The 27,856-nt window shown below is 38.4% G+C and overlaps 4 protein-coding genes across 9 annotated transcripts in view; 2 read left to right on the forward strand and 2 right to left on the reverse strand.

Moving 5' to 3' along the window:
- LOC126999968 (neuroglian-like) overlaps positions 1-4,197 on the forward strand; it is a 45,259-nt gene extending 41,062 nt beyond the window's left edge. Inside the window, exon 21 of the mRNA XM_050863279.1 lies at positions 912-4,197. Within this exon, the coding sequence (XP_050719236.1) occupies positions 912-1,021 (110 nt within the window). The 3' untranslated portion in view covers positions 1,022-4,197. The remainder of the gene's footprint in view (positions 1-911) is intronic.
- A 6,627-nt stretch (positions 4,198-10,824) lies between these two features.
- LOC126999967 (thioredoxin domain-containing protein 12-like) lies at positions 10,825-15,201 on the reverse strand. The gene is made up of 4 exons (XM_050863278.1): positions 15,035-15,201; positions 12,105-12,218; positions 11,665-11,808; positions 10,825-11,097 (listed from the first exon to the last, which is right to left on the reverse strand). The coding sequence occupies exons 1-4, from the start codon at positions 15,123-15,125 to the stop codon at positions 10,949-10,951; spliced, it is 498 nt and encodes a 165-aa protein (XP_050719235.1). The 5' UTR covers positions 15,126-15,201; the 3' UTR covers positions 10,825-10,948.
- A 140-nt stretch (positions 15,202-15,341) lies between these two features.
- On the forward strand, positions 15,342-27,137 carry LOC126999966 (divergent protein kinase domain 2A-like). 6 transcript variants are annotated; one of them, XM_050863271.1, is made up of 6 exons: positions 15,342-15,567; positions 16,232-16,819; positions 17,747-18,035; positions 18,168-18,280; positions 21,589-21,823; positions 25,456-27,137. In XM_050863271.1, the coding sequence occupies exons 2-5, from the start codon at positions 16,238-16,240 to the stop codon at positions 21,811-21,813; spliced, it is 1,209 nt and encodes a 402-aa protein (XP_050719228.1). In that variant the 5' UTR covers positions 15,342-15,567; positions 16,232-16,237; the 3' UTR covers positions 21,814-21,823; positions 25,456-27,137. The 6 variants fall into 6 exon arrangements, with proteins under 6 accessions (XP_050719228.1, XP_050719230.1, XP_050719233.1 ...); XM_050863276.1 differs by having other exon boundaries at positions 15,545-15,607; XM_050863277.1 differs by having other exon boundaries at positions 15,555-15,624.
- Positions 22,463-27,856, reverse strand: part of LOC126999965 (uncharacterized) — a 48,384-nt gene continuing 42,990 nt past the window's right edge. Inside the window, exons 11-12 of the mRNA XM_050863270.1 lie at positions 27,144-27,341; positions 22,463-23,707 (exon numbers count right to left, since the gene is read on the reverse strand). Of these exons, the coding sequence (XP_050719227.1) occupies positions 23,654-23,707; positions 27,144-27,341 (252 nt within the window). The 3' untranslated portion in view covers positions 22,463-23,653. The remainder of the gene's footprint in view (positions 23,708-27,143; positions 27,342-27,856) is intronic.

Genomic DNA, 27,856 nt, shown 5'->3' on the forward strand with positions numbered 1-27,856 from the left:
TTACCCACTCTTGTACTCAGACAGTGAAAGTAGTGGTGAGAGTGAAACCGAAAGCATTCCCCACTTTGCGAGAGAAAGTGATGAGAGTGAAAAAGACTTAGATGAGGACAGGACAGGAGTCGTACTTCCGTTCCCGATGAACCCGCTCCCTCTTCCCATACTCGTTATTTTTACTTTTCCACAAATATTTCATGATGCTAATTGTCCAATTGGAGATTTGAATCCTGATAAGGAGGAGGTGGGAACATGACCTAAGTAGAAAAATTGTTTATGCACACTTTATTCAGTGTCCATAAACGGTCTTATGAATTACTATTATTATTTCTTTATTGATTCATGAAAAACTACAACAAATAAGGAAGCTATTGATATATTATGTATAATGATAAATGCAGGTTTGGCGGAAGAAAATAGCTGAGAAACAAAAAATTTTGGCGCGCTAGAAAAACTGCCTCGACCGGTGAGAGACCCGATGTTTGAAATGAGCACGGAAAAGAAAACTTATTGAAACTTGTGTGCAAGAGGGTTAATTTTTAGATCAACGACTAACCAATTTATCCTGATAGTACCCCCTTAAAAATAATCGTCAAAATTTAGCTTTTACACAAGTATGTCTCGGAAAACTTTAAAGAGTGCCAGGGGCTCTCACATCTTTATTATGCTTTGTGCTAACTGGAATAAGTGCAAGGTTTTGTTATCTTTACTGATTTTCTGGTAGAAGTGCTAATCACAATACTACAAAGTTGCTTATAATAGTTTATATGGAACCAGACCCAAACATAGTCAATTTCACTAGTTTTATGTAAAATTTAGACTGCTGCCAATTTTTATATAGATTAAGCTCAAGTTTAAATTTTGCTACAAACCCATTATTACACACTATTAAAATATACTTCCTACATGAATTCCAGGAAGGTTCACAGAGGATGGCTCATTTATTGGGCAGTACGGAAAAGCCGCGGGCAGGAGGAGGCCAGCACCCGAGGACAAGTCACCATCAGCAGTGGCTACGTTTGTCTAGAGACCAACATGGCCCTGTGGCCTCCATCTATCTTCTACCAAGGCCATGTACCTGCCACCACCTACCTTCCAGTGGTCCCTTTTCTGGGTTTTTTATTTTGATATATCATCGTGCCAGTTTTACAGTAGCTGGCATATCATTGCTAAAAACATTAATTTTATTTTATTTATTGTCTCATTATATTTGTTTCTATTGTGCCAGATGAATCTGAGGAACAGTAAATGGGGAGTTTTGAATTTTTGAAGAAAAAAAAATCCTCATCAGGATGCCATGCAACTAATCAAAGTTATTTGACAACTTTATTCATTAAAGCTGAAATTGTATAGTAATTATTAATGCTGCCAGTGAAAACCAAATTTAAAATATTGGCCATGGCAAGAGCTAGAATCTCTTAGGTGATATATACTGTATATGATACAAAGTTCCATCCATATTAGTTTGTGTAGTGATCATTTACCTCAGAAGTCTCTTAAGAATAGTCAGATATTCCATGGCCTTTTAATGTAAGGTCATGAAGCCCAAGACAGTAGACTTTTGAGTATCTACCTTGAATTATGTTAGACTTCATTGTGTCAACGGTGATGTTACAGATGTAATACAAAACATGATGTTTCCTTAATGGATGGCAATGTCAAGTATGGCAGTGCAGTTAACAACTTACTTAAGATTCGTTATCATTCCTCATTTGTAAATTTATTTTGTACTGTCACAGAATGGGCAGAGGGACCTAGGAAGTTATTACTCATGCTAAGTGAATGTCTATTACCATTTAGTCATGTTAAGTGCACCAACATTGAATATATATATATATATATATATATATATATATATATATATATATATATATATATATATATATATATATATATATATATATATATATATATATATATATATATATATATCACACACACACACACACACACACACACACTTTATTTGCATTTTTAACTGATACTGTAGAGGAAGATAATTGAAAGTCTACTGTATGTCAGATTTAGTGTATGTAAGGTGTTGAATTGATAGCTTAAAAAAAAGCAGAGTAATGTTTTTATGGTAACATGTCTTTGCCATGCTAAAATGGTAGCCGTTCTAATTCCTCTATATGTATTATTCAACATTGCAGAAAAAAAGATTAAAGTTCTATACAGTTTGCTAAGCTTGGGTGATTTAAATTGGTTGAAATTTTGCCACTTTTGTTGGGCAGATCTCTATATGCTTGAAAATATAAAGAAAGCAACAAAAAAAGTGGAGCATGGCACTGCAGCTCAGTGTGTTGAGAAAGGACTCTTGAAGAGCTGTGGTGGGCTGTGCCTCACCCAAAGTGGAATACTGCAATCCACCACCGCCACATCATGCGTGTGCAATGATAGAATGGAATCTCATTTGTATAGAATCCCAGTGAATGTGCCCCACATTGTATAGCACTATTGCTAATTATATAGCTGATAAGATTATTCCTTTCAAGGAGAAGTGTAAACATTTCTGTATAGCCATCAGGCATTGCTGTAAGTGTTGCAGGTAAGATGTAAATGTGCCTCTTGTCAGCTTTTTGAATCACAGTTGAGCATTGTTAGTATTTCTTTCTTAGTAGAATGACAAATGAGTAAGGTTGATTATATATTGGTGGTATGAATGAAAATATATTTGTTATCTTCTACTTTTTTTTAAGGTAACCGAATAATTACATATTGAGCATTAGGCTCATAAACTATATGATTATACTGTTGTGACATGTGCAAATCTAATTTCTAAAATGTAGAAATTATTTTGCATATTCTGTTCTGAAATAGACTTTACATTGATTTGCATAAGTCTCAATTTCTGCACAAACTTTGGTAGCATCTGATAAGGGGGAAGGTATATGTAGTCTCATGCTGTTCAACAACCATACAATTGATCTCTGGTTTGTGCATTAGGTGACGGAGCACTGCTCACTCTTCTGATCTGAAGATAGGACTTGCGTCCAAGAAAACTCCTGTGCCACAGTCAATTTTACTTACACTGTGACAAGCACCGAGTGTCAAACTGCAAGAAACATTGCCAACACTGTGTGAATGTTTGTTATTTTTATACAGTTTTTTTCATGTTCCAATTATTTTTATTTGATGCAATATCAGGAAATAAATAAATAGGTTGTGAAGAGAATGACATAAATGCATAGTAAAGATGCATTAGAAGTGTTAGATAATACCCATTTAAACTTGAGAAAGTGCCTATTTTTCAGTATTTATAGCCCAAAAGAGATATTTAAGTAATATTTTATCAAAATCCATTTTTTAAGTTTGGCTTACACAGTACATCACTGCACTATACATTTAAGAAGACTGACTTTTTAAAGAATCCTTTAATTTTTTTTCTGAGTATAGTAGTATTTTCTGAGGACCTGACCTGATCTGTAAAGTTTCAATTTGTTCAGTGATGGTGTGAAAGTGAAAAAGATGCCTTTTTTCATGTGAGGCACTTATCAAAAACTAGTAATGGACATTTTTACCATTTCAAAAAACTCTGCGAGCAAGAAATTTGTCCTTAGTGTTTCTTCCTGCATAATTTTCCTGGTCAATCTGTGTCTTTGAAACATAAAATATCATGTGAATATTAAGGGATGAAAGGGTATGTGGCTAATGAACCTCTTGCTCATGAAATGTGAATAGTAAAATGAAGCATTCAACACTTTTTGATCAAGTACCTCACACATACACACCCACACATATATATATATTATATATATATATATATATATATATATATATATATATATATATATATATATATATATATATATATATATATATATATATATATATATATATATATATCAACACCTTGAAAAAAACACCCACTTATGAATGTACCTATGTTGTCATCTGAACTGTTTATATATGGATTTGAGAATCTCATAATCTAAGAGTTTTCATATGGAGGGGTAAAGTGATGGTTTTAAGTTATATAATAGTTGTTGAACTGAGTTCAAATTATTCATATATTAGCAACATTTATATACTATGTGAGCCACAGCTGAAATCCTGCAGATTATTGTACATCACTTTTCCTTTACAGTATTTACAATGTATGCTGTATTTAGGATGGTCCTACATTCTTATCATCTACCTTGCTGATATGTAAAGCTTGTGAATGGAAGTAACAGAAAAAAAATAAAAACTTGTAAAAATGAAGTTCATGACTTAAAAGTGATAAAACTCAAGAATCCTTTGTTGCATAGGGTTGAGGGACCAGTTACAACTTTGTGTAACTCCTTACTGAAACAAAACTGCCTCCAGACTACAAGTATCATATGCAATGTTGTGATCATAACCCATTGCAGAGTATAAGGTAACAGTATGTGGATGCTGTGTAACCCATTTCAGAGGATGACAATTCCACCAGTAACTAATCTATTTTCTTGAGTCTGGATATAAAACTTCATATTAACCCTCTCGTGCACAGTAAGTTTCTCTTCCACTCACCATGCATCTCTCAGGCCCGACCAGCCTTTTTTTGCCGCCGCGAAACTCTACATTCCCGTACGTATTTTACCATCACAGATATATCATACCCCAATAAATTTGGTATCAATGGCTTCATAAAGACTTGTACTAGAACATGTGCAAATAAAAAATAGAAGAAAAAATATATATAAACAATAGAAACTCGTTTCAAGTCTCCGTACAGAGTATAGTAGACAATAAATCCTAAGTACCAACTCTTCCCCACGTGCTATCTCAAAATTTTGTGGGCCAGCTTTTTTAGCCAAATATGTGTTTCGAAGCAGAATTTAGTTAGGATTCCTATGGTATCCTCAAAATCTCATACGCCTATTAGTTCCTGAATTACACCAAGAAAACTGTATTTTTTCCTCCTGTCAGAGTAGGCTAACAACAAAAAATCGCTCCACGCTCCTCATTTACGCTCCTTAGAAAGGTTGCCATATGTTACCATTAAGAAACTTATCCCAGCAAATGACGCTCCAAATTTGACGCACTTCCACCGAAAACTTAATTTTTAATCAATTTTTTTACTTTTATGACGCGTTTCGCGTCATTGTGCGCCAGGACCTTTTACTTTTGATGACGCGAAATGCGTCATCGTGCACGAGAGGGTTAACACGAGAATGATGAACATCCTAGACTAATGTAAATGTTTTCATTTCATCATCCTTCATAGTGGTAAATTCTTAAGGCATTTGGAGAGCAAGAACCCCCCCCCAGATTCTTGAGACTGTCATGCACCTCTCTCGCTCGTGACCTGCCAGAGCGCTTTTTCTTGCCCATATGACTTGAACCAATACTATTTTTTCGTTTTTTCATTCATTAAGGACAACATGCATTAATTTAGTCACAGTTACAAGATCTACAGTTCATAAGGAACATTTCCCTTGCTACTTGGTGTCACTGCATTCAATGGATATTTTATCCCTACAAAATATTGACGAACTGCATCGTTTCACTTTTTTTTTTTTTTTTTTTTTTTTTTTTTTTTTTTTGCAGCAGAGTAAACAGCTCAAGGGCAAAAATGAAAAAAATCCCACTACTCGCTGTTCCAATAAAAGAGTTCAGTGGAGTGACCGAAAGATAGGTCAATTTCGGGAGGACAGGCAACTTGATACCCTCCTCCAGAAAGAGTTCAAGTCGTAGGCTGGAGGAAATACAGATGAAGGAAGATTGTTCCAGAGTTTACCTGCGTGAGGGATGAAAGAGTGAAGATGCTGGTTAACTCGTGCATAATGGATTTGGACAGTAAAGGGATGAGCTTGAGTAGAAAGTTGCGTGTGGTAAGGCAGCGGGAAGCGGGAAGGCATGCAGTTAGAAAGTTCGGAAGAGCAGTCAGCATGAAAATATCAATAGAAGATAGAACGAGAGGCAACATGGCGGCGGAATTTAAGAGGTAGAAGACTATCAGTAAGAGGAGAGCTGATGAGACGAAGAGCCTTAGACTCCACTGTGTCCAAGAGAGCTGTGTGAGTGGAGCCCCCCCACACGTGAGATGCATACTCCATACGAGGGCGGACAAGGCCCCTGTATATGGATAGCAACTGTGCGGGGGAGAAGAACTGGCAGAGACGATGCAGAACGCCGAACCTCGAGGAAGTTGATTTAGTGAGAGAAGAGATGTGAAGTTTCCAGTTAAGATTTTGAGATAAAAATAGACCGAAGATGTTTAGTGTTGAAGAAGGTGACAGCTGAGTGTTGAGTTGATAGGTGGAGAAATTGGGTTTTTGAGGCATTGAAGGACAAGGTTTCTTTTACCCCAATCGGAAATGATAGCAAAGTCTGAGGTTAATCGTTCTGCAGCCTCCAGTCTGGAGTCTTGTAATTCCCGTAGAGAGGGTCTTCTGTTGAAAGAAGTTGAATAATGCAGAGTGGAGTCATCAGCATATGAGTGGATAGGACAGTTTGTTATGGAAAGAAGATCATTGATGAATAACAGGAAGAGAGTGGGTGATAGGACAGAGCCCTGTGGAACACCACTGTTAATAGGTTTAAGGGAAGAACAGTGACCGTTTACCACAGCAGAGATAGAATGACCGGAAAGGAAACTGGAGATAAAGGAACAGAGAGAAGGATAGAATCCAAAAGAGGGCAGTTTAGAAAGCAAAGAATTGTACCAGACTCCATCGAAAGCTTTCGATACGTCTAGTGCAACTGAGACAGTTTCACCGAAACGGCTAAGAGAGGATGACCAAGAGTCAGTTAACCCTTAGATTATGGCGATTGTATATATAAATGCGCTACCACACGCCCCACCCGTACGGAGATCATATATATAATCATCACACTCTACGCTCCCAACGTTTCATATATACTGCCAGTTCTTGACTCAGAAGAATGGTGGAGGCATCTGGCATCCGTACACACTCTTATTCGTCTCCAGCGCACAGCCTACCAAAGGCCACAGATCATTTTCCACTTTTGTTCAGAATACATCTGTCATGTCTCGTGATGCGTCAAGCAGTTCCTCTGCTTCGGGCGGAAGTAGAGCACGGGCGAATCAAAGTGACAGTGACTGTGATGACTGATATGGTAGTGACATTGACAGAGGAGGGAGGGGCAAGTAGGTAGGTAGAGAGAGAGAGAGAAAGAGTGAAAGCAAGTGGGGTGCTTCCACGCGACGGGTCACGGCCATGAGAAAATGCGCAATATTTTCGGCTGTCATAACTTTTTTTATTATTATTAGGAGAGAAGTTTTATTACACCACCATATATACTAGATGAATATACAATTATTGCAAAGAAGAAAGACACCATTTCCACCTCTTTTAAATGCCTAAATTTTCCCCGTGCACACCATCCAGAGAAATACATCACCACCCGTACTCTAAGGGTTAAGAGAGCAAGAAGATTGCCAGTAAAACGCCCCTTGTGGAACCCATACTGGCGATCAGATAGATGGTCAGAAGTGGAAAGGTGCTTTTGAATCTTCTGGTTAAGGATTGATTCAAACGCTTTAGATAGACAGGAAAGTAAAGCTATAGGGCGGTAGTTTGAGGGATTGGAACGGTCACCCTTCTTAGGCACAGGCTGTATGAAGGCATACTTCCAGCAGGAAGGAAAGATAGATGTTGATAGGCAGAAGCGAAAGAGTTTGACCAGGCAGAGTGTCAGCACGAAAGCACAGTTCTTAAGGACAATAGGAGGAACTCCATCAGTTCCATAAGCCTTCTGAGAGTTGAGGCCAGAGAGGGCACAGAAAACATCATTCTTAAGAATCTTAATAACAGGCATAAAGGAGTCAGAGGGGGGATGAGTAGGAGGAATATGCCCAGAATTGTCCACAGTGGAGTTGTTACAGAAAGTTTCAGTGAAGAGTTCAGCCATAGAGATGAGATTTGGTACGATTCCGGGCAGAAATATAAAGATCATGGTTAGCAGGAGTGCGAAGGCTCTGGTACCTTTTGTCAGCTGCCTCTCTATCTTTGATAGCAAAAGAACAAGTGTGATTAAACCAAGGCTTTTTAGCATGAGGAGTAGAGAAAGTACTTGGAATGTGTGCCTCCATTCCAGAGACAATCACCTTTGTGATGTGCTGGGCACACACAAAGGGATCTCTCCTGGAAGCAGTAATCATTCCATGGGAAATTGGAAAAGTACATCCTCAGGTCGTCCCACCGAGCTGAAGCAAAATGCCAGAAGCATTGCCTCTTCGGTGGGTCCAGAGGCTGTACAGGAGCAATAGGACAGGATACAGAAATAAGGTGATCAGAGGAGCCCAATGGAGAGAACAGTTTGACAGAGTAAGCAGAGGGGTTTGAGGTAAGGAAGAGGTCTAGTATGTTGGGCCTGTCTCCAAGACGGTCGGGAATATGTGTTGAATGGGAATATACTCTAGAATCTAGATCATTGAGGAGAGCAAAGTTGTTGGCTTGTTCACCAGGCTGGTCAGTGAAAGAGAATGAAAACCAAACCTGGTGATGAACATTGAAATCTATTAGTAGGATGGAGATTTCAGCGAAGGGAGAGTGGGTCAAGATGTGCTCCACTTTAGAGTTCAAGTAGTCAAAGAATTTTACATAGTATAGTTAGGTGAGAGATAAACAGCACCGATGTATTTAGTAACAATGACAATGAAGTCTTAGCCAGATGGTGGAAAATTCAGAAGAGTCAATGTCGTGGGCATGAGAGTAAGTGATGTCGTTGCGCACGTAGGTGCAACATCCAGCTTTGGATTGAAATTTAGGATAGAGATAGTAGGAGGGAACAGAGATTGCTGTCACCTGTGTTTCAGTGAGGAAAAGAAGGTGAGGCTAGAGGAGAGATGGTGCTCCACAGAATGGAAATTGGAACGAAGACTGCGAATGTTGCAGAAATTGATAAGAAAGAGGTCTGAGGAATGATGACAATGATGCATTTTCATACTTGAAAATTCTTACTTATCCGCAATGATGCTTTTTAAATGGTCTGTGGTGCAGCAGTAATACACCTAAGGAGGTGCGGCATGGAGTGTTTACCTCTTGTCTCCAGCAAGACAGGTTAGACAGCCCCAATTCTTGCAAAGATTTGGGGGAACATCTTAAAAATTTGACTCACCAGAACAAGAAATCCGAGAATTCCACAAGATTTGAGGGTCGTTCTTGCTTGCCAGATGATACCTTTAAAGTACGGGTAATGTAAGAAGAAAGCAAGGAGGTTAGTGAAAGATAAAGATTGAAAAGCTCAGGAGAGAAATGAATGACAACTGGTGAAGACGATATTGTTTTGGAATGAGATTAGAAAGTGGGAAATGTGTTGGTGGTATGAAAGATGAGAATGATTACCAGTGATGAAGATAGAATTGTGAAATGGAAGCGATATTTTGAGACATAAATTAACAAGGTGTGAACAGAGAGAACACTAATGACTGGATTTAGAGTGAGGTAAAATAGGCAGAAAAGTGTCTCACTGTAGGTAGTAAAATGAGTGAAGAAAATGTATGCTAAATTGATTGTATAATGGAAAAATAGCATTGGAACTTCAATATTGTTTCTTAGTTTTAAGAACCATGCAGTGGGTATCTGAGGAAACCTAGGGAAGGTAAACTGCAGTAACCTGGATGTCTTATGCCCTGTCCCAAATTAATGGGTTCTCACCCACCACAGGCTCAAGAGCCAACAAGACAAGATGAGAACCAAGGCCACACGTGGCTACAGTGTGAGCCCCAACTTTACCTTTACTTCTTAGCCTAGAATTATCCATTGAGGAGTGCAGCTTTGCATAGTGGCAGTATCATAACCAATGAGGTTTATCTGAGGTGCATTTTTGCCTATGTGTAGAGCTCCCTTGTTTTGCGGTATTGGGAAGAGAGCAATACGGCGACTCTCCGACTGGGAGGGTAGCATACCCCATCCTCACCTATACGTGGTGCGCACCGTTAGTATACCCTGCGGGGTAGAACCAACGGGGAAGGGGGCAGCAACCATCAGCTGTCTTGTTTTTAATCCTTTTAGCCCAGACGAGGCGCAAGCCTCCATAATACCACATCGGACAGGCCACCCATTGGTGGCCTCTAATTCTTTTATCAAAAGTTTTAGGGGCAGGAGCAATGGCCAGAGTGCAGCAGAAGAGAAAGGAGTGCATGAGACTGGTGTCTATTAATGTGAATGGGGTGAAAGATCCTTGAGAAACTTTGAGCAAGCAAGGAGAGTGTCTGGATAGAGAGAGATGGAAGCTCTTCTGCCGTGGCCATCCCTTGGTGGGAGCTCCTATAGTCTATCGATTTTAACTTAAGCCCTTGGGTGCGACTCAGGGATTCATTCCCCATGAGGCTGCGCTGGTGCCACATCACTCCATTACTCTCCTCAGAGAGGGTCACTACCTCTCTCTCTTTCTTTTGCATGGCTGTGCAGGGTGCGAGAGTGAGATCTACTTGAGTCGTCCATTGTGTGAGTCGTGCCCAAGGGCTCAAGTTAAAATCGATAGACTATAGGAGCAGGCGTCAAAGATGAATGAATGAAAAGTGCAGCGTCCTCAACCTCCCCAAGCTGTTTCTCACGTTTTCTCCTTGTTAGTGCTTCTTTTCTTTATGGGTGGCTGGGGTATTTATCCTCTCAGGGGTCCCGTGTCCCTGCCCATGGCTAGCAGTCAGTCCAGACCCTGATCTGGGCATGTTGGGAAAAGCAGAGGTCAGGGTTGTGGCGTGAGCCTCAACTCCAATCTGGTTCTGCTGGGGGGCCCAGGCATGGCAGTCTATGGGTCCCTTGTATCTCTTGAGACCAATGGAGTCGACAGTACATACTACTGGTAGGATCTACTACTGGTCTGACATGACCAATGGTGCCCATCTTAAACAAGAAAATATGTGAATAATGGAATTCAATACAGTTCTAGCAGTATAGTTTTTATTTTTATTTTTTTTATTTAGCATTACAAAATGTATTAACTGATCCCTTAGCTTTCCACAAATAACAAAATGTACTGACAAATCTTATAATAAAATAAACCTACCAGCCACATGTCAAAGTTCATCTCTAGTATTCTCTGGTGCTAGTAGATCCTTTGCCTGCCTCATAGATTCCACAACACTCACATCATCAAAGTAGAAAAACTTATACTGAGGTTTTCCCTTCTTGTTGTAGATCTCTTGCCGCACATCTCCCTTAGAATCTGAGAAGAAAAGATGGGTACTTAACTTCAACAACTTGACATAATTATACATTATTTATAAATGTTACTAGCAGCTCACAGCCCTGTGCTGAATGGAAAAGCCTGATGCATCTTACAAGTTAACTAAATAGGATAGACAGTATATGCCTCAAGATCAGGGTAGGGTGCTGAACCAACTACTCTAGGTCAGTGAGAGCAAAGCTGAGGGCTTGTTCACCAGGTTGGTGAATCATGGACCATTTGAAAACTGCATTCTCAAGAAAAAAAATTTAAGTAACTGCAGCAATAACATTACCAGCTAGGCATTTCATAGGGTGAAATAGTTTCACTAACACGAATTTCACTACCACGGTCTGTGGTTGGTACAGTGCAACCATGTTGGTGGGGGGTCACCTGAAACATTATATACTCGTGTATGGGGGGCCATCTGAAACATTATATACTCATGTAAAAGTCAAATTATTTAAATGTTATTCAAGGCCAAATATAGGGCCTTGACACTTAATTGGTTACTACTTTTCCAGATGGTTACTACTATTACTACTTTGCTTATATTTCTCAGCTTACCTAGGAAGAGGATGCGGGGAATGTATCCTCCATCAGGTTCATATTTTGTATCCTTTGGCTCCTCATCATCAACAGCATTAACCATCACAAAGTGCTGACTCAACTCCAGTGCTGCAGCAGATGCAGCAAACTTGGGTTTGAAGGCTGTGAAAGTATGTATCACTCATTTAAGCCCTTTAATGGATCAGTTAATTTCTTTCTGAAGGCAAATATCAGTCTTGCTACAGACTGATTTTCACAAAATTTCATCGAATATTTGCATCAAAAATGTATATCAACACAATAAGCATATCACTTTTGCAAGAGTAATGGAATGCAAAATTTTCTTTAAAACTATATTAGTTCTTTTAATTTTTTAGTAAAACACACCAAATATGTCCATTTATCTGATGCATATAATTTATTATATATGGAATTAAGGAGGCAACTGTGGGGCATACCTCTGCAAGCACCACACCAACTCTTGTGGATGATGAACATGAGAGGCTTCCCAGTCTCTCGTGATATCTCGAGGCCCTCCTCCAGTGTGTGCCACTCATACTGCTCTCCAAGACCTGAGAAGTAGTGTTGAGTATTACTATTCTATCACCTTAGTAAGAAATCATAAATACCAATATCAAGAAATAAAGGGCAATAGAAAATTGTATTTTTGCTGCAGTGTGCATTCAAGAATGAAATAGAATAGATAATCTGTCTTACAAACTTCATGAGTGATTACCAATTATATTTAGTGATTGTGATAACTTCTGACTAGCATATGCATGTGTAAAGAGGAGTTACAATTTTACAATATCTTGATTTTAATGGCTTTCAGGCATTATCATACACACTCCTCCGTGGATACCAACTAAATCTGTGTTTAGATTTTTGAGGTGTTTCCATGATTTTAAGTACAAATTTGGTTATACCTCATACATTTCTTGTTCTTCCACATTTTCTTGGGCATTTAACCAGACTACTTCACAAAACTCATGTTATAAATGATCCAGTTTTCCAGAGTATTATTATATGACTTCTATTATCTATGTCTCAAAAATTGAATCAATTATGATTTGTGAAGACTGTCAGAGCTACAGATGTAACTTTGTTAACTACAAAATCTCATGCCACAGCACACTGCCTTCATCACGTGCTTCTCAGTACCGTCCACAGATTCTTTAAACCTTTATACCATGGTTCACATGTTGGAGACATTAATGCATAAGTAAAATAATTTTATGCTGACAAACCTACATTTGGGATGAGGAAAAATGTTGCCATCAGAAAATTAAGCAGTAAATAGCTTTATTTTTGAGGAAAAAATAAAATTAATAAATATCTTGATCTAAAAACTTAACATCAGATTGGGGTCTCATATTAATAGTGAATTATCCTTTAACTTTGATTTAAGAAGCCCAGGCAGACATATATTTTATAAAAAACAGAGTTCGCCCAAAGGTTCAATATCATAAAGCCTTTAACAATCCAGTTAGCCTATGACTCCCATAAGAGGTGATGAACGCTCAACTGAGTAGATACTCATCTTCCATCCAGACAAATGTCACGTCCTCCCATCTTAAGGTTTGGCATGCAAGATTGAAGAATGAAATACATATTAGTAAATAATGGAAGTATTAAGGCAAACAAAGAAGCCTAAATAGTGATGATAAAAATATAAGGATGAATTCAGTTCAATAAAAAATCAACAGACTGTCATAATGGAATATTTAATTATCATTTCCATAATTATGGTTATCCCAAAGTGCTACAAATAATGTGTATATGCATTTACATGCATAAGAATACATCTAAGGAAGGTTAGTGAAGTAGGCAACTCATAAGTGGGTGGAAAGTGCTATTTTACCTTGAAATAGCTTTTAGGTGCATAATTAGAAACTCCTTGAGGAAAAAGAGTAACATCCATCACTCAAAGCTGTTTAAGTAGGATATGTGCTAAACATCTCCTATACAGAATAATGGTGAAGTTAGGAGCATAAAGTAAATCTTAACCACATAAAGTGAGAGCAGTGCTGTATATGGTAAAGATTGGTATTATTAATGCTATTTGCTTTTGGGCAGAATTATGCTGGTTAAGATTCAGTAAACAGACCAACCAATATCTCATAAACTAAACAATCTACTGGTGATCTCAACAATTACCAGGGTAATTCAAAACACATCAAAATCGATCAAAAAAAAAAAAAAAAAAAAAATCCAAAAAACAAATTTTTACCACTATTAATTCCACAAAAGTAGCCAATTCCCATGAGGTTTAAAGGTTAATACAAGACATTTATAACAATAGAAGCATAGATAATAAGGCAGGAATAGATAAGGGCATGTTAATAAAACTATGCCAATTCATGGTGGGACAAGGACTAACATTTTTTCCACCGAGGTAACTGATTTCCAAATTTTTTGAAGGTTAATACAAGACATTTACAGCAACAGAAAAGTATATAGTGAAGCAGAAAACGAGATTTGGCCGCACCCCCCCCCGATCTGGCCACACCTGCTACAGAACATCCATTAGTCAACGTCTTAGATCCATACATGCCGCCAGCTTTACCAACGAGGGACCAAGACTATTCAACTGCCTGCCGAGGGACATCAGGGACACTTCTAACTGCAGCACAGAGACCTTTAAGGGAAAATTGGACCTGTTTCTGCAGGGGATGCCTGATGAGCCCTCTATCCTACACACGACTACTCCAAGAGGGGCAGGGGGTAACTCTTTCCCTGACCAGCTGAGCCACATTAGGAGTGGAGCGCAGTGTAGGGGCGGTGGACTCCCAAGTCGACCGTGGTGAACATCACCTAAACTACAACAAGACAAGACAAGACAAGAGTATGCTGGCTAAGTGTGGGTGTGGGTGGGTGGGGATGAGTGGGGATAGAGCAGCTGAGATCTGAAAGTTAATACAAGACATTTATGGCAATAGAAGAGTATATAGTAAGGCAGGAAACTAGATATGGGCATGTTAATATGCTGGCTATTTTCCATTTAATATACTAGCTATTTTCCACCAAAGTAGCCATTTCCCATGAGGTTTAAAAGGTACTACAAGACATTTATGACAACAGAAGAGTAAACAGTGAGGCAGGAAACTAGATAAGGGCGTGATAACATGCTAGCTATTTTCCATTTAATATACTAGCTATTTTCCACCAAAGTAGCCGTTTCCCATGAGGTTCTAAGGTTAATACAGGGCATTAATGTCAACAGAAGAGTTTACAGTGAGGCAGGAAACTAGATATGGGCGTGTTAATAAAACTATGCTAACGAGTTCAAGTTCAAGTGCGATGCCGGGCAAGCTGATACTGTGGTAAGGACAGGAGGCGCAGGCAACATCTACCCCTTATTTTTTTTGGTCCCAGAAGCACTGATTACCGTGTCCTGCATCCTCGGAGGCCAATGTCCGTTGTCGCAGTAACGTGAGGACGAGGGAGAACACGAGTAACAAGTTTACTTTGCCCCCCATCCTTGACACTGATCTTGATGCCACACTAGCCACAGGTGACTTGACCCTCGAGACGACCTCCTGTCCTCCATATCCACAGGTCTACCTCGCAGCCAACACTCCCCTTGGCTGTCCTCATTCTCCTCAAAGTTAGCTTTTATTAGTGATAGTTGTGTCTAAGGATTCTAAGTAAGTATAGTTGCAAGAGTGTATGCTATGCTACGTTTTCTTTGCTGAATAAAAACTGTTTTCTCGTATTTTTTGTATTATTTTCTTAATTTTCTCTCCTCTTTTATCCTTTCATCATAAATTTGTGTAATGTTCTTTTTGCTTCAATGTATTTAATTTCAAACAAATATTCCAGACCATAATAACAGCCTGCACCTATGACATCAAGATCAAGATCAAGGTAGTATCGCCTGGACGGGGGGGATCATCATCAAAGAGTTTCTCGCCATTAAAAGTGAGTCCAGGGGCGAGTGAGGCGAGGCGGGGCGAGCCAGGTGTGTTCGGGAGGCAGGTGAGGCGAGGGGCAGGAGTGCCAGGCCGTGTAAGGGTCACAAGATGCCGCTCTCTGTGTGGACAAGATATGTGACCTGCAGTATCCACGGGTTCCTGTAGGAGTGTAGGTTATCAATCGTTATCAGTTACGGTATCCCCAGATGTAGCGCGCCTGAACCTGAAGGCATGTTTATTTAATTGTTGGGGTTACTGTTCTTATTTGTTCTTATTTTTATTTGTGAGTTCCAGCTGTTAGGGGCGTGGCACATCCCTGTCCCTCACTAATGTAGTACCTCACCCTCTAGTTATTTTATAAGACTGAAAAGCTGAGTCTGTCTCTTCTTATGGTCTTATTATTTGCAGACAGATTGGAAAGTGTTATCTCATTTTACAAGTTTTCACATATTGGTTTTCAGGTGGGCAGCCTTCGCTTTTGTCTTTTACTGCTATTGTTAATATTACAAGAGTAAAGAATCACAGAGTATCCAGCTTATTTCTTCATGCAGCAATGGCATATCTATCTGTATCCTTTACATCATCAATCCTGCTCTAGCCTTTTCAAAAATGATACTATTTCAGGCACTCCACCAGATAAACTGTAATCCTTATTTATTTTTTGTTTACAGGCAAACATGATAAAAAAGAAAAAGTTTCTGTCATTAATGAGTGGAACTTTTATGCTGATGACAGTATATTTATGTGGATGGGACATATCACTGGATGAAGCTTTTGTGGAACTGCCCAGCTGTCCTTCATGCTATGGTCAAGGTCTTTGTCCACTGATTCTGCCACATCAAAATGCATCAGTTCAAAGAATTGAACTCACTGGTACCTCTGGTTGGAAACTCATGAGGTTTGTAAATTACAAAAATGTGTACTATGGACACAGTGGTGAAAATCCAGTTGTGTTGAAGAAACTAGCTCACGATACAGAGCTGCGTGAATTTGACAAGAAAGTATGCAATATGAAGAGAGCACTTAATTGCAATGTTTCTGAAATTCTTGGCAATTTGTTATGGAGAAATAATTATGATGTTGCATTAGTTATCAGGCAACATCCCTCAGTGTTTGGAAAGAGTGATAGCATCATGTGCAATCACAGTCGAATACTGCAGCATCTGTACAGAAAGTATACCAAGATTGACAAGGGACCCCACCAGCAGCAGCATTTCCTCACTACTCTAGCCATCAACTCTGAGCCTTTGTTACTCAGTGTAAGTAAAGTGTTGTGTAAAACCTTAAATAATGTATTACACAGTATCTTTTGTAATATATATACCTGCTGATAACTTTGGTTTAATAGTTTTGGTTATCAGTAATTTAATAGTTATTTTACCAGACATACGGCTTCCATTTTACTGAGTTTGTGGAAACAGAAAGCACTGCTTAAATTCAGAATCATATAATTTGACTATATATGTATTTAGTCGCATTTTGTTGTTCTGCAACACAAAAAGCCTCAACACCCAAGATTTTGTAGCACACCCAGGTGGCTTGTTTAAGCTATTTTGATTTTACCACAACTGTGGTGATTGTTTTCTATCCATCTTTTGTTATTTGTTATTCAGTAAAATTATATCTGGAATGAGTAATGAGGGCAAGCAAAATGGTTGAATGAATTCTGTAGTGACCTGTGCGTAATTAATTAAAACCAAGGTCAGTAGCCACGCACTGATTGTCAACACAGTAACACCATAGTAAGGGTCAGTCTGAGGGAAGTCTCTTTGGATGAACAGGTGTTTTGGACAATTATGTGTTTTAACTGATCTAGTTGGGTGATTTAAACATCAGACCCAGTTTAGGGCTACTTTTTATGATGTATAATAATAACAAGTATTGAAAGCTGTATCTTGTGTTAGTACTGAGGCTTATAAAATTGAGTTCCAATTGCTGGAAAAGAATTTCTTTCATTATCAGAATTGATAAGTATTAGTTTTCTTTCCATTTACCGATTGATTTTATCTTCATTAAGATTTTCATTACTGGATTGCATTTGTAAAATTCAATGCTTTAGCAAAAAATGGTAGTAAATTCATAGTTATCTGTAGTGAACTTTACATGTTTTCTGCTATAATTATCTTGGATTCATTTATTAAGAAATTAAAAAATAAGGGATGTTTACATATTTTTTCCAATTCCAGGCCTTTGAACAAACTGGTTGGTTCCCTGCTCTGCGTGGGACGTGTGGGCGAGTAATAGTAGAGGATTACGTAGGTCCAACACTCACCCAGCTAAGTCACGTGCCATGGCTTGAGCGTGCTGACTATGCTCGCCAACTTCTGGAAATGGCTCAGGAGTTTTCTTACTCTGAATTTCGTCTTTATCTGACTGATGTATCTCTGGATAATTTTGCAGTTGATGCTGAAGGAAAAGTTAAAATAATTGATGCTGAAAACATTGTGATGGTGGATCCTTCTGTGCTTAATCTTGGTAAGGTCACTGCATTAACTATAAGGAGTGCATTGATAAAGTTGACTTCATTATAGTGAGATATAAATTCATCTAAAATTTATGATTACAATAGTTGAGGTGCTTGTCACTGTTTCATGAGTATCTTTGCAGAGACAACTGAGCATGTTAATGAAGGCATTGGTTGCACAGACTGCCTAAGCTTCTCGTATGAAGATCTCTGTGGTCACACCTCTGCTGATCATAACTTCTTTGCTGTATGTAAGGTGAGGTTGCCAAAAAGTTGATAAATAGTTACATTGAATAATTCCCAAGGTCAAGGAGCAGCTTTGCTGCAGGGGAGATGTTTGAGAATATCAAAAAGTTACTTTGGGAGTCATGACCAGTAAAGGGCTGTGCCACATAAGACAAGAGCTCTCCTGAGGAGAGTAAGTAGAGGTATGTCATGAGTTTTGCTGAGGAATTTAAGGACCATTTCAAGGCAAATGACCTCCAGCCTTCCTTGATCTGTAGTACCTGGCTTAAATGCTTTCAGGACACCTTTCCACCCCAAATTGATTACTGTATTTTACAGCTTATAAGGCACACTTTTTTCCCTAAAAAATACCTTGATAAATACCCATGCATCTTCCATGGTGAATGTTGTAGGAGGTTACAGCATTACAGGCACACTCACAAGATACTAATTTAGTTGCGTTGTACGGAATCCCGGACAATTGGCTACATCAGATGGAAAAAAAAACGAGAGCAACATGAACACACCTCATACACAAAGGACAGAGTACATACTGAAATGTCATGGCAGCTGAGCGCCTTAGGCCTTGGAGTCCCTAATCCACAACGCAAAGTAGGCCCAAATTCGGAATCCTGGACAACGCTACTATTCTAGGGTTAATGTGTCCCATATCTCAAAAAATATTTATATAAAAATCATTTTACATGTTATTTTTTACAGAATTAAAGTAATTTTACAAACAAATAGTGATGATAAATATTATGAAATACAAATCAATGTGTTACGGAGACTCCCGCAACCGCTAGCTACGCTCGAGGAGTAGGCTTCGCCCCGGGGTTTAGCAGCCGCAGTTTCCCTATTCTCAAGGCAATGGAACTATGTTCGACCACCATTCCTGTTTTCTTCTTTGCAGCACCATCCCTTTCAATCATCTTTCTGGGGGACATTGTTAAAGCACAAAGAACTCACACTGTAGTGCTGAAAACATGACACAAGCGCACGGATGCTATTTCTACGAGTTTGCAACATGGACTGAGACTAGAGCCATCATCTGGCTGTCAAGAATTACTACCCTAGACCGAGCAAGAATTAACCCCAAATCTTGCGAAATTCTTGTTTCTTGTTCTGGTATGTCAGATTTTAAAGAATTCCCCCCAATTCTTGGCAAGAATCGGGGGATCTGCAGCCACTGTTTTGCTGGCCGCACCTCCATAGGCCTATGGCGATGACCATTTCCTGAGCTTCCTATGGGTAACCCTGCCAGGTGGAGGAGGACATAGAGTACATAAGGTTACTGTTGTGTTACTGTTGCACCACATACCATTTTAAAGCATCATTGTTGGATAAGTAAGAACTTCCCGGTATGAAAACATCATCATCATTAGCAACAAGAAATTGAAACAATGCCATTTGTCAATATTCTGTTGAGAAATAGAATGTTTTAAGAAACTCAGTCACATGGAATGACGCTAAGTAGCTACTGAAATATTCCTAATGAACTGTAGATCCCGTAACTGACTAATTAACATGTGTTGTCCTTGATGAGTGACAAAGTGAAAAATAGTGTTGGTTCATCCAATCATATGGACAAAATAGAGCGCTCTGGCGGATTACGGGAGGGAGGTGAAAAACAGTCTCATGAATGGGGGTCGCTCAAGAAGGCCATAGATCGGCAGATGACGCCTTAAGGTTACAAACTTGCCACCCTTTCCTTAAAATACGGAACGCCATTTGTTTCGTATTTGTCTGTCTGAATGGTTAAGCAGATAAAATTCAATGTTTTAAAAATGTAGTGAATGCATTTTATGGTGAATCACAAAACCAGTCTATAAAATTGTTTGTCAAGGGTTGTCCTGAAATACGTGTAAAATACGCATTGTAACGTCTCTTCCCCCTTTCCTCATGCCTTAACCAGCAGCGGGCAGCGGCCCTAATTGAGGCTCTCTTCCTGTTGTTTCCTGCACTGAGCACTTTCGTCTTGCAGTGAACAAAGGAAACCCACGCTAACGTCTTCGACTTGTACAAAGAGACGCCAGTCCTAGTCGAAAGACCAACTTGGTCGACTAGGCTGACGTAACCGGATAGAGTTGGTCTATGGGCATCCTCCCCTCCCCTTCATGAGCCGTCACTTTGAGGAAGGATGTACGCATTTGACCATGACGGCGTCCATATAGCCCGTGTCCCCACCCGAGGGGGTGGCGACAAAAATAAATAAATAAATAAATAAATAAAAATAAACAGGATGCTCGTATACCAAGTCACCACTCGTAAACAAAGGCATTTTTTGTGGAATTTTTTTTACTCGTAAATCAAAACTCTCGTAAACTAAGGCACTCGTAAACTGAGATTTGACTACTTACCTGTTGTAAGTGTTTCACATACCATAAGACATGCAAATCAGCTAATATTGTTAACATGCTGTGAGAAAAAAAATATGTATATGAACATATTTACTCACATCAGTAAAATAAAGTTGAGACTAGAGCCGCACTCATGCTGTGGTGTTTACTACGGTACTGGTGGGAGCCGTTCCACCTCGGCAGATTGGCATCAATAACCTGAATGTTGATGTATCGTCTGCTATGTCAAAGCATACAAGGTTTGCTCACACTCATATCGTGAAAAATATCATTTAACAGTTTTGGTGATCTTTTTTAGAAATTTCTTTCCCAAATCAGAGTGCATCCTCCAAGATGCAGCGTCTTATAAGCCATAAAATACAGAATATATTTTGTAGCTTTTCCGGTTTTCTTTCTATGAGTGCAGCTTTTTTTTCCTGAACCTACCTCCTTTTATAGAAAAAAAAAAATAGAATTTAGTGGAAAATTTGGGAAGTGTCTACAGGAATAGTAAAATTCTACAATGAATTGTAAGGCAAGATCAGGTTATGTTGACCCCAGACACGGGAGGATGATATTTGACCCTTTTTTCCACTTTATAAATTCAGTAAATTCTCACTTTAATGAGCCAGTTGGGGGGAATGGGGTGACTTTATATCTGAACTTTTCGTTTGCAATGAACTTTGTTCATTACAAGAGCTGAAAAGTTCGCTGTTTCCGAATGACCAGACACCCACTGCCAGGTCAGCTTTGTTTAGTCACTGATCAATGTGCATGTACTACATGTTCAACTAGCCCACCACTGACCTACCACCCTGCACTTACCAAAACTTGTGCAGCTAATCCCTGCATATACCAGACTGGCCCAAAAAGTTTGTTAAAGCTGAACTTCATTATATCGAGGGCTTAATTTATATTTAAAAAAATATGGGGATTCTGTCAAACTAGTCTCTATTATGTATTTAGAAAGTAAAGTATTAAACAGAATATTTTTTTCCAGGGAATGCTTTCATCTACTTCTTATTCCCGTGATCTCCCAGTGGGCCTCTTGTACTCCCCACCCTCCTGGGTTACTGAAAAGTACCCAGCACTACAGAGGGACATAGAAGATTGTGCTGGCCACTTCAGTCGCAGTTCTCATCACATTCCAAGGAGAAGAGATGCTGCAATTCGTCTACTTTTTCATATACAGGATATATTACGGAAAAGTGTTAAGTACAGCTGATATGCTAAAGGTAAGTCTCATATGTTTAGATACCTGTGTTTATTGTTGTACATAAGTGAAAAGTTAGGGATGAGAGAATGGTGTGTACAGATAGTATGACCATATTATGAGGATGAAAAGATGTGAAAAGAAACCATATTATGAGGATGAAAAGATGTGAAAAGAAACTGTTTCAGTGATATGGCTCAGGAAAGCTAATGGTGAAGTAGCTGTATTGGAGATGGGTGTTTGGAAGATTGTGTTGACAAGTGGAGAAATTGGATTTTTAAGCATTAAAGGAAACCAAGTTCCTCCTACCCCATTCAGAAATGATAGCAAGGTCTGAGGTTGAGCATTCTGTAGTGTGCAGAGACTGTGCAGAGTACTCATCAGCATAGGAGTGGATAGATGTTTGTTTTGGAAAGATCATTAATGAACAATAGAGAGTGGGAGATAGGACAAAGTCCTGTGCAACACCACTGTTTATAGTATAGGTTAGTGGTTGAACAGCAGCTGTCTACCACAGCAGAGATAGATTGGCCTGAAAGAAAACCATCAGTAATAGTAGTAGTAATGGCAGCAACGACAATTGCAGGAATATGGTGATTATTAATACTGTCAAGAGTTAGGAAAAGCATCATGAAACCTTTCATTACAGAAACTAAGTAAAAACAAGTATTTTGCATCTTTATTTAATATTAACAACATACATACAAGTAAAGCATCTAAATACCAATGTATTGTTTTTGTTTTCTATTTTGCTATTCAACAAAACACTATGAAAATTATTATGCAACAGATGATTCATATAACAAAATGCCCGGAACACATACAGCCAGTAAACCAAGAGTTTTTAAGATGTCTGTAATCTGTATAAAAGTGAATTTCATCATCATGAGGTAGCTATCTAACACAAGTCAGTCATGGAAGCCCTTACTTAAGTTATTTATTATATAACATTCAATAGAATCAGCTTGGCTGAGTATATTAATTTACTTCAGTATAAGAAATATATTTAAAAATTATCTTGTCTCAGTCTTCCGCAATCATTTCTTTTCATAACCATACATAAACAATCTTACAAATTATAGAAAAAACATCATTCACACACATTTAGGAAAAGTATTTCCCAATGTAAGGAACATTTTTTAAGTCAATAAAAAAATAAAAAAAACTTTCAATGACAGTTACTACTTCTTTGCTATGTGTTAATGATGATTCCAATGGAATATAAGTAAGTTATTTTGAATGAATGAGTCAGAGGGAAATTGATATTAGAAGTATAATGAAAGGTCTTTAATCATACTAAAATCTAGTTTCATGATTTGCTTAATAATAATCTCCATTATCAAAATCTACATAGATACACTCTTGTCTAGTGACACCATAAGCATGCCACAAACCAGCAGTTGAAAGCTTTCATTATATTTCCATGATTTTCCCAGTGGCTGTTGGTTTCACTTCATGTAATGGAAACACTAGTTAGCCTATATATTTGTTTATGGGAAAAAAAAATTAGTATAACATTAAAGCTGAGATTCAATCTAAGCATTCAAAATTTTCTGTAGTTTTGTTTGATCACACAATTAATGTCACATTAAAACTTATTGGTAACAGGATGTATGTAGTAAAAAAGTTTATATTCTATAAAACAATGAAGAAATACTTGAGCTAAACAAAATTTCACATATTGAACCTTCAAACCTCAAGAGCTGCATCTCATGTTCGGTCAACTATTATAAAAAAATATCAAACCACATTTAAATTATTATAAAGGCACTGAATAAGTGTAGCTTTGTACTAATAAATAGTTACATTAGCTTCTTGCATGCCCCAAAATTTATATCTAATTTGGCTGGTCTTATAGATCATGCTCGGAAACACTCTGCTGCAGGTATTCGGAGTACAACTTTTGCTGGGGAAGGAGAAAATTTGAATTAGGCATCACATAAATAGGATTAGGTAAATCAATAGATAAACTGTTATGTGTTCATTTTTTTCTTACTTTTCAATCCTCTATTTCAAGAAACATCACTGCTGCCTTTAGTCCTCATAACCTACGTATATCATTTAATTCAAACTCAAAAAGTTACAATTCTACTCAACCCAAAATATATGAAGTATTTGTGTGCTCATGTGATTTACAAGAAACTGTATTGGGATTTATAATGAGGTTTGCCTATATTCTGCCTGCCCTGGATTTTGTGTAATTACGAATTTAAAATGGGAACGAGCCTAAATGTCAAATCAAAACAGGATAATATCATTGTGACTAATGTTTTGTACATAAAGGTGACAGTGAGTAATAGTCATAGACATGTTTTGCATTGATGCATCCTTTTACTTAACCCAGTGGTTCCCAACCTTTTATTCAGGCGACCCCAATCATGCACCTCTAGACATGACTGCGACCCCACTAGTTTAGTTGTATATGTGTTATTATAATATAATAACACCATGTTTGGTATTTTGAGGTCTTGGCGACCCCAGGAAAAACGCTTGGCAACCCCACTTGGGGTCGTGACCCCAGGGTTGGGAAAGGAGAACTTAACCCATAAAGCGTTGGCAAATATGACACCTTGTGGTTACGCCTGTGCCGGCCACATCTTTTTTGGGGGGGGCGAAACCAGTCTTAAATGATGTGAAAGGAATGGAAAAAATTGCACCCAGAACTGACTGGAAGTGGTATTATAGGGCACAAGATATTCCACGCTAGAGTTAGTGGCTTAGCGAAACCCAGTTTTTTCGCTTCCTCTTTTTCTCACACTTCAAGCGATGAGTTGGGGACATGCATAACATCGTTACTGTGTTGAGAGGAAAACAGCAGGTCATATTTTAGCTTCAAGATATTATACAGTCACGAAAAAAGCCCTTTAGCATGTGATTGGTTTTGCATAATTGTTTTTTCCTTTTCTGCAGCTGTCTGGGTGGAGAGAGAGAGAGAGAGAGAGAGAGAGAGAGAGAGAGTGTGTTTGTCTAAAAATCAAATTGATGGCAACCACCAGATACTCTGTGTGAGTGTTTCCTTTCATAGTGTGAATATTTTTTTAATAATATGTATTTATTTTCCATACGTTCCATACGACAAAACAAAAGGCATATCATAATTGATATCGTACAAGGTTTCACAACCACAACACAATACGCACCAAAAAACACTAGAAATGGGGAGAGTAAGTAATGGAAATTAGAATGTGTTCATATTAGTGGGGTTAAAGCACCATAGGGCAGCTACCACAAAAATAATGAAGCAGAAACCGCAACAAAATTGAAAACTAATAAAAGGAAAATAAAGACGATATTCATGTTGGCAGGGTCAAGGAGGCAGATATGGTATGTGTAATGTATGAGAGCAGTATATGCAGACATTTTATGGACGTAATTTATCAGGAAAAGGATGGAAGGAGGTTGACATGTCTCTTACGTCTCCGACGCTCGAATGTCAAAGAGCGGCCAACCCTTATGTCTCCGACGCTTTACAGGTTAAACTTACATGCACCAGCACTACACCCATCACAGAACTTGTTCACGATGGTGTTGCTTGGATAAATCTCAAGATTTGGCTAAGATTTTGACTGATGTAATTATTCACAAACTAATTTATTGCAAGTAGCATTTGAAATTGTGTTTAATAACTAAACCAGCATTTGTTACTTATAACAGGAACTGATGTGATTGTAATTCATTACATCAAAAGTTCAACAATTATGAGGACAAGAAACAAACTGAGTCACTGCCTTGAGAAAGCAAAGTACTGGAGACCTAACTATTGGACGACAGCACAGCAAGGAAGCAGGTATGAAGAGACTTAATTGAAGAGGTGAAACTTCAGTGCTAACTGTTGGTAGCAGAGGGCTCTATATTTTGAAAAGAGTAATGAAGTCTCTTCATCAATTTGAGAGAAATAGGGCACGTTACTTTTTTATGCTGTGGTTTGAGGTGAGCAATATGTCATGGTATTTAATACCAGGGCATTGTGGTCACAGCATTTCTTTTTCATATAGGAACTGTTACACATTATTACTCTCTTGAATTGGTGAAGAGGCTCTATTACTTTATCTTATTCATGTCTAGTTCCTCTCAATTATCAGCAGCATCTCCTTGAAACACCCATTACAAATATTTTCATAAGCATTCCGGCATTGAAGATCTACGGTCTACTATGTTTTTATCATCAACTGTGGAGCAATTTTTCCAACTTTGGGTTTTGAAGATGAAGTTTCACCTCTTGTAAGTGAAATATCTAGTCAAAATATGAACTACAAGGAAGTTGAAGCTAATGGGAGATAAAATTTTGGGTTTCAATACTGATAATGATAATAATTTTGTATATATTTTTAATATAATCTCTGTTTTGAGCAAATTTAACTTCAGAACCATTTACAGTAGAACCTCATTTATCCAACATGAACATGGGGAAGCTCATGCTGCATAAACAGTTTTGCTATTGTTCCGAGACTTACTCTTATAGAATTGCCAAAACTCATATGGACGTCTTTATTATTATATATTACCTAACATTATCATGCCAAACAATGTTGAAAAATAGGTCACTCCTCTGCCCCCTGAAGCTAGGAGAAAATTAAAACTCTTGTCAGCTGGCATCTACATGTCTTACTGTAAACAGGCAAATTATACTTTGTCATTGTAGGAAAGTTTCATTTAGTCGGCGCAACATCTGTGGCCATATGCCGGAGAGAGACAGAAGGGGAAGGAATTATAGGAGAAGGGAACAGATCCCAGGAGACGGGACACAACCCCCAATTAATACCTGGTACCCATTCACTGCTGGGTGGACGGGGGCGTAAGGCATCCTTTGTTATCGTATGATTTTACAAACTGTAACTATTACTAATACAGTAAAAGTCCAATACTCTGGAAATCCCAATGGTTTAGAATTTTTAGCTGGGTTTACTTTTAGCTTTTTTCAATAACTTTGAGGTAGACTGGAGGGAAAATCCAATATTGAAAAACAGACGAATGAGAATGGGGAAGAATGAATTTGTGATGAGAGAGTATGAGGGAGGGGGTGTCAGGGGAAGACCACCTTAAAAGTGGATCAATAGGGTGAGTGAGTATTGGAGTGAGAGAGTTGAAAATAGCAGGATTGAGTGTGCTGAGAAGGAGTGGCAGAACAGGGAGAGATGGAGACACTTCTGCCACGGCCATCCCCTGGAGGGAAGTTCCCGTGAGGGAGCAGGGCGTCAGAGATATAGATAGATAGATTGTATCCATACTTTCTCTTTAAATAAATAATGTTTCATGCAAGGATTGTCAGACTGCATGCACAAGAAATACTACTGGATACGAGTAGCAGCATAAAGTTTCTCTAAACAATCAGTAGACCTTACCTTTTCTGGTTTGACATGAGTGTTAACAAACTCTTGTTTCCAGAGCAGTGCCTTCTTGGAGCGTCGTTGAAGTGTTGGCTTAGACTGGTTGAAGAACCGAGACAAGATGAGACACAAGCCTGATCCTGCTAGCACACAGGCCAAGATGACAAGTTGGTTTTCTTCATCAACCATTTCCCAAAATGCTGTGGTTGGGCCCTGATGATGTAAATACAGATATTTTAATGAAATCCTGAAATCCACATTTGAATGTTTATAATATATTGTTTCTGTTCATTGTGATATTTTTATATTTTGCAAGGAAGTCAGCAAGAAAAAAAATAGACAATGAAGTAAAACTTTTCCTGACTATGCACAGCTCAGAAGCTTTTTTTTCTCTGGGAACTAATTCTCTAGTCTAGGGTAAGCTACAATTAACCCTTTCACTACAGCCAGGCGAAAACGGCGCCCCACCCCATATCCAGGCTGGTCGCACACGCCAAATTTCAAACGTCGCTTCTAATTATAACGAGTTTTAAGCCATGATCTCAATATAATCATCATGTATTATATATAAAAACATGCAAATTTAAATGGTGCACATAAAGAAACATAAATTATTTGATAATTTGAGATGTAAGCATAAATATACAGAGAAATTTGCGAGAGATTAGCATATCTCTCACACACACACACAGATTAAATGGTTAGAAAGGAAGGGAAGGATCGAGGAA

The sequence above is a fragment of the Eriocheir sinensis genome, chromosome 17 (genome assembly GCF_024679095.1).
Source record: "Eriocheir sinensis breed Jianghai 21 chromosome 17, ASM2467909v1, whole genome shotgun sequence".
Lineage (NCBI taxonomy): Eukaryota > Metazoa > Arthropoda > Malacostraca > Decapoda > Varunidae > Eriocheir > Eriocheir sinensis.

Bases quoted from the DNA above. Each gene is read 5' to 3' on its own strand.
- LOC126999967 (XM_050863278.1), bottom strand. From the start codon at position 15,125: ATGGGGGGCAAAGTAAACTTGTTACTCGTGTTCTCCCTCGTCCTCACG. The intron at 11,809-12,104 runs GTATGCCCCACA...ATACTTTCACAG, and splicing joins TTGGTGTGGTGCTTGCAGAG to CCTTCAAACCCAAGTTTGCT. The intron at 11,098-11,664 runs GTAAGCTGAGAA...TTTTCTTCTCAG, and splicing joins TCCCCGCATCCTCTTCCTAG to ATTCTAAGGGAGATGTGCGG.
- LOC126999966 (XM_050863271.1), top strand. From the start codon at position 16,238: ATGATAAAAAAGAAAAAGTTTCTGTCATTAATGAGTGGAACTTTTATG. The intron at 16,820-17,746 runs GTAAGTAAAGTG...TTCCAATTCCAG, and splicing joins CTGAGCCTTTGTTACTCAGT to GCCTTTGAACAAACTGGTTG. The intron at 18,281-21,588 runs GTGAGGTTGCCA...ATTTTTTTCCAG, and splicing joins ACTTCTTTGCTGTATGTAAG to GGAATGCTTTCATCTACTTC.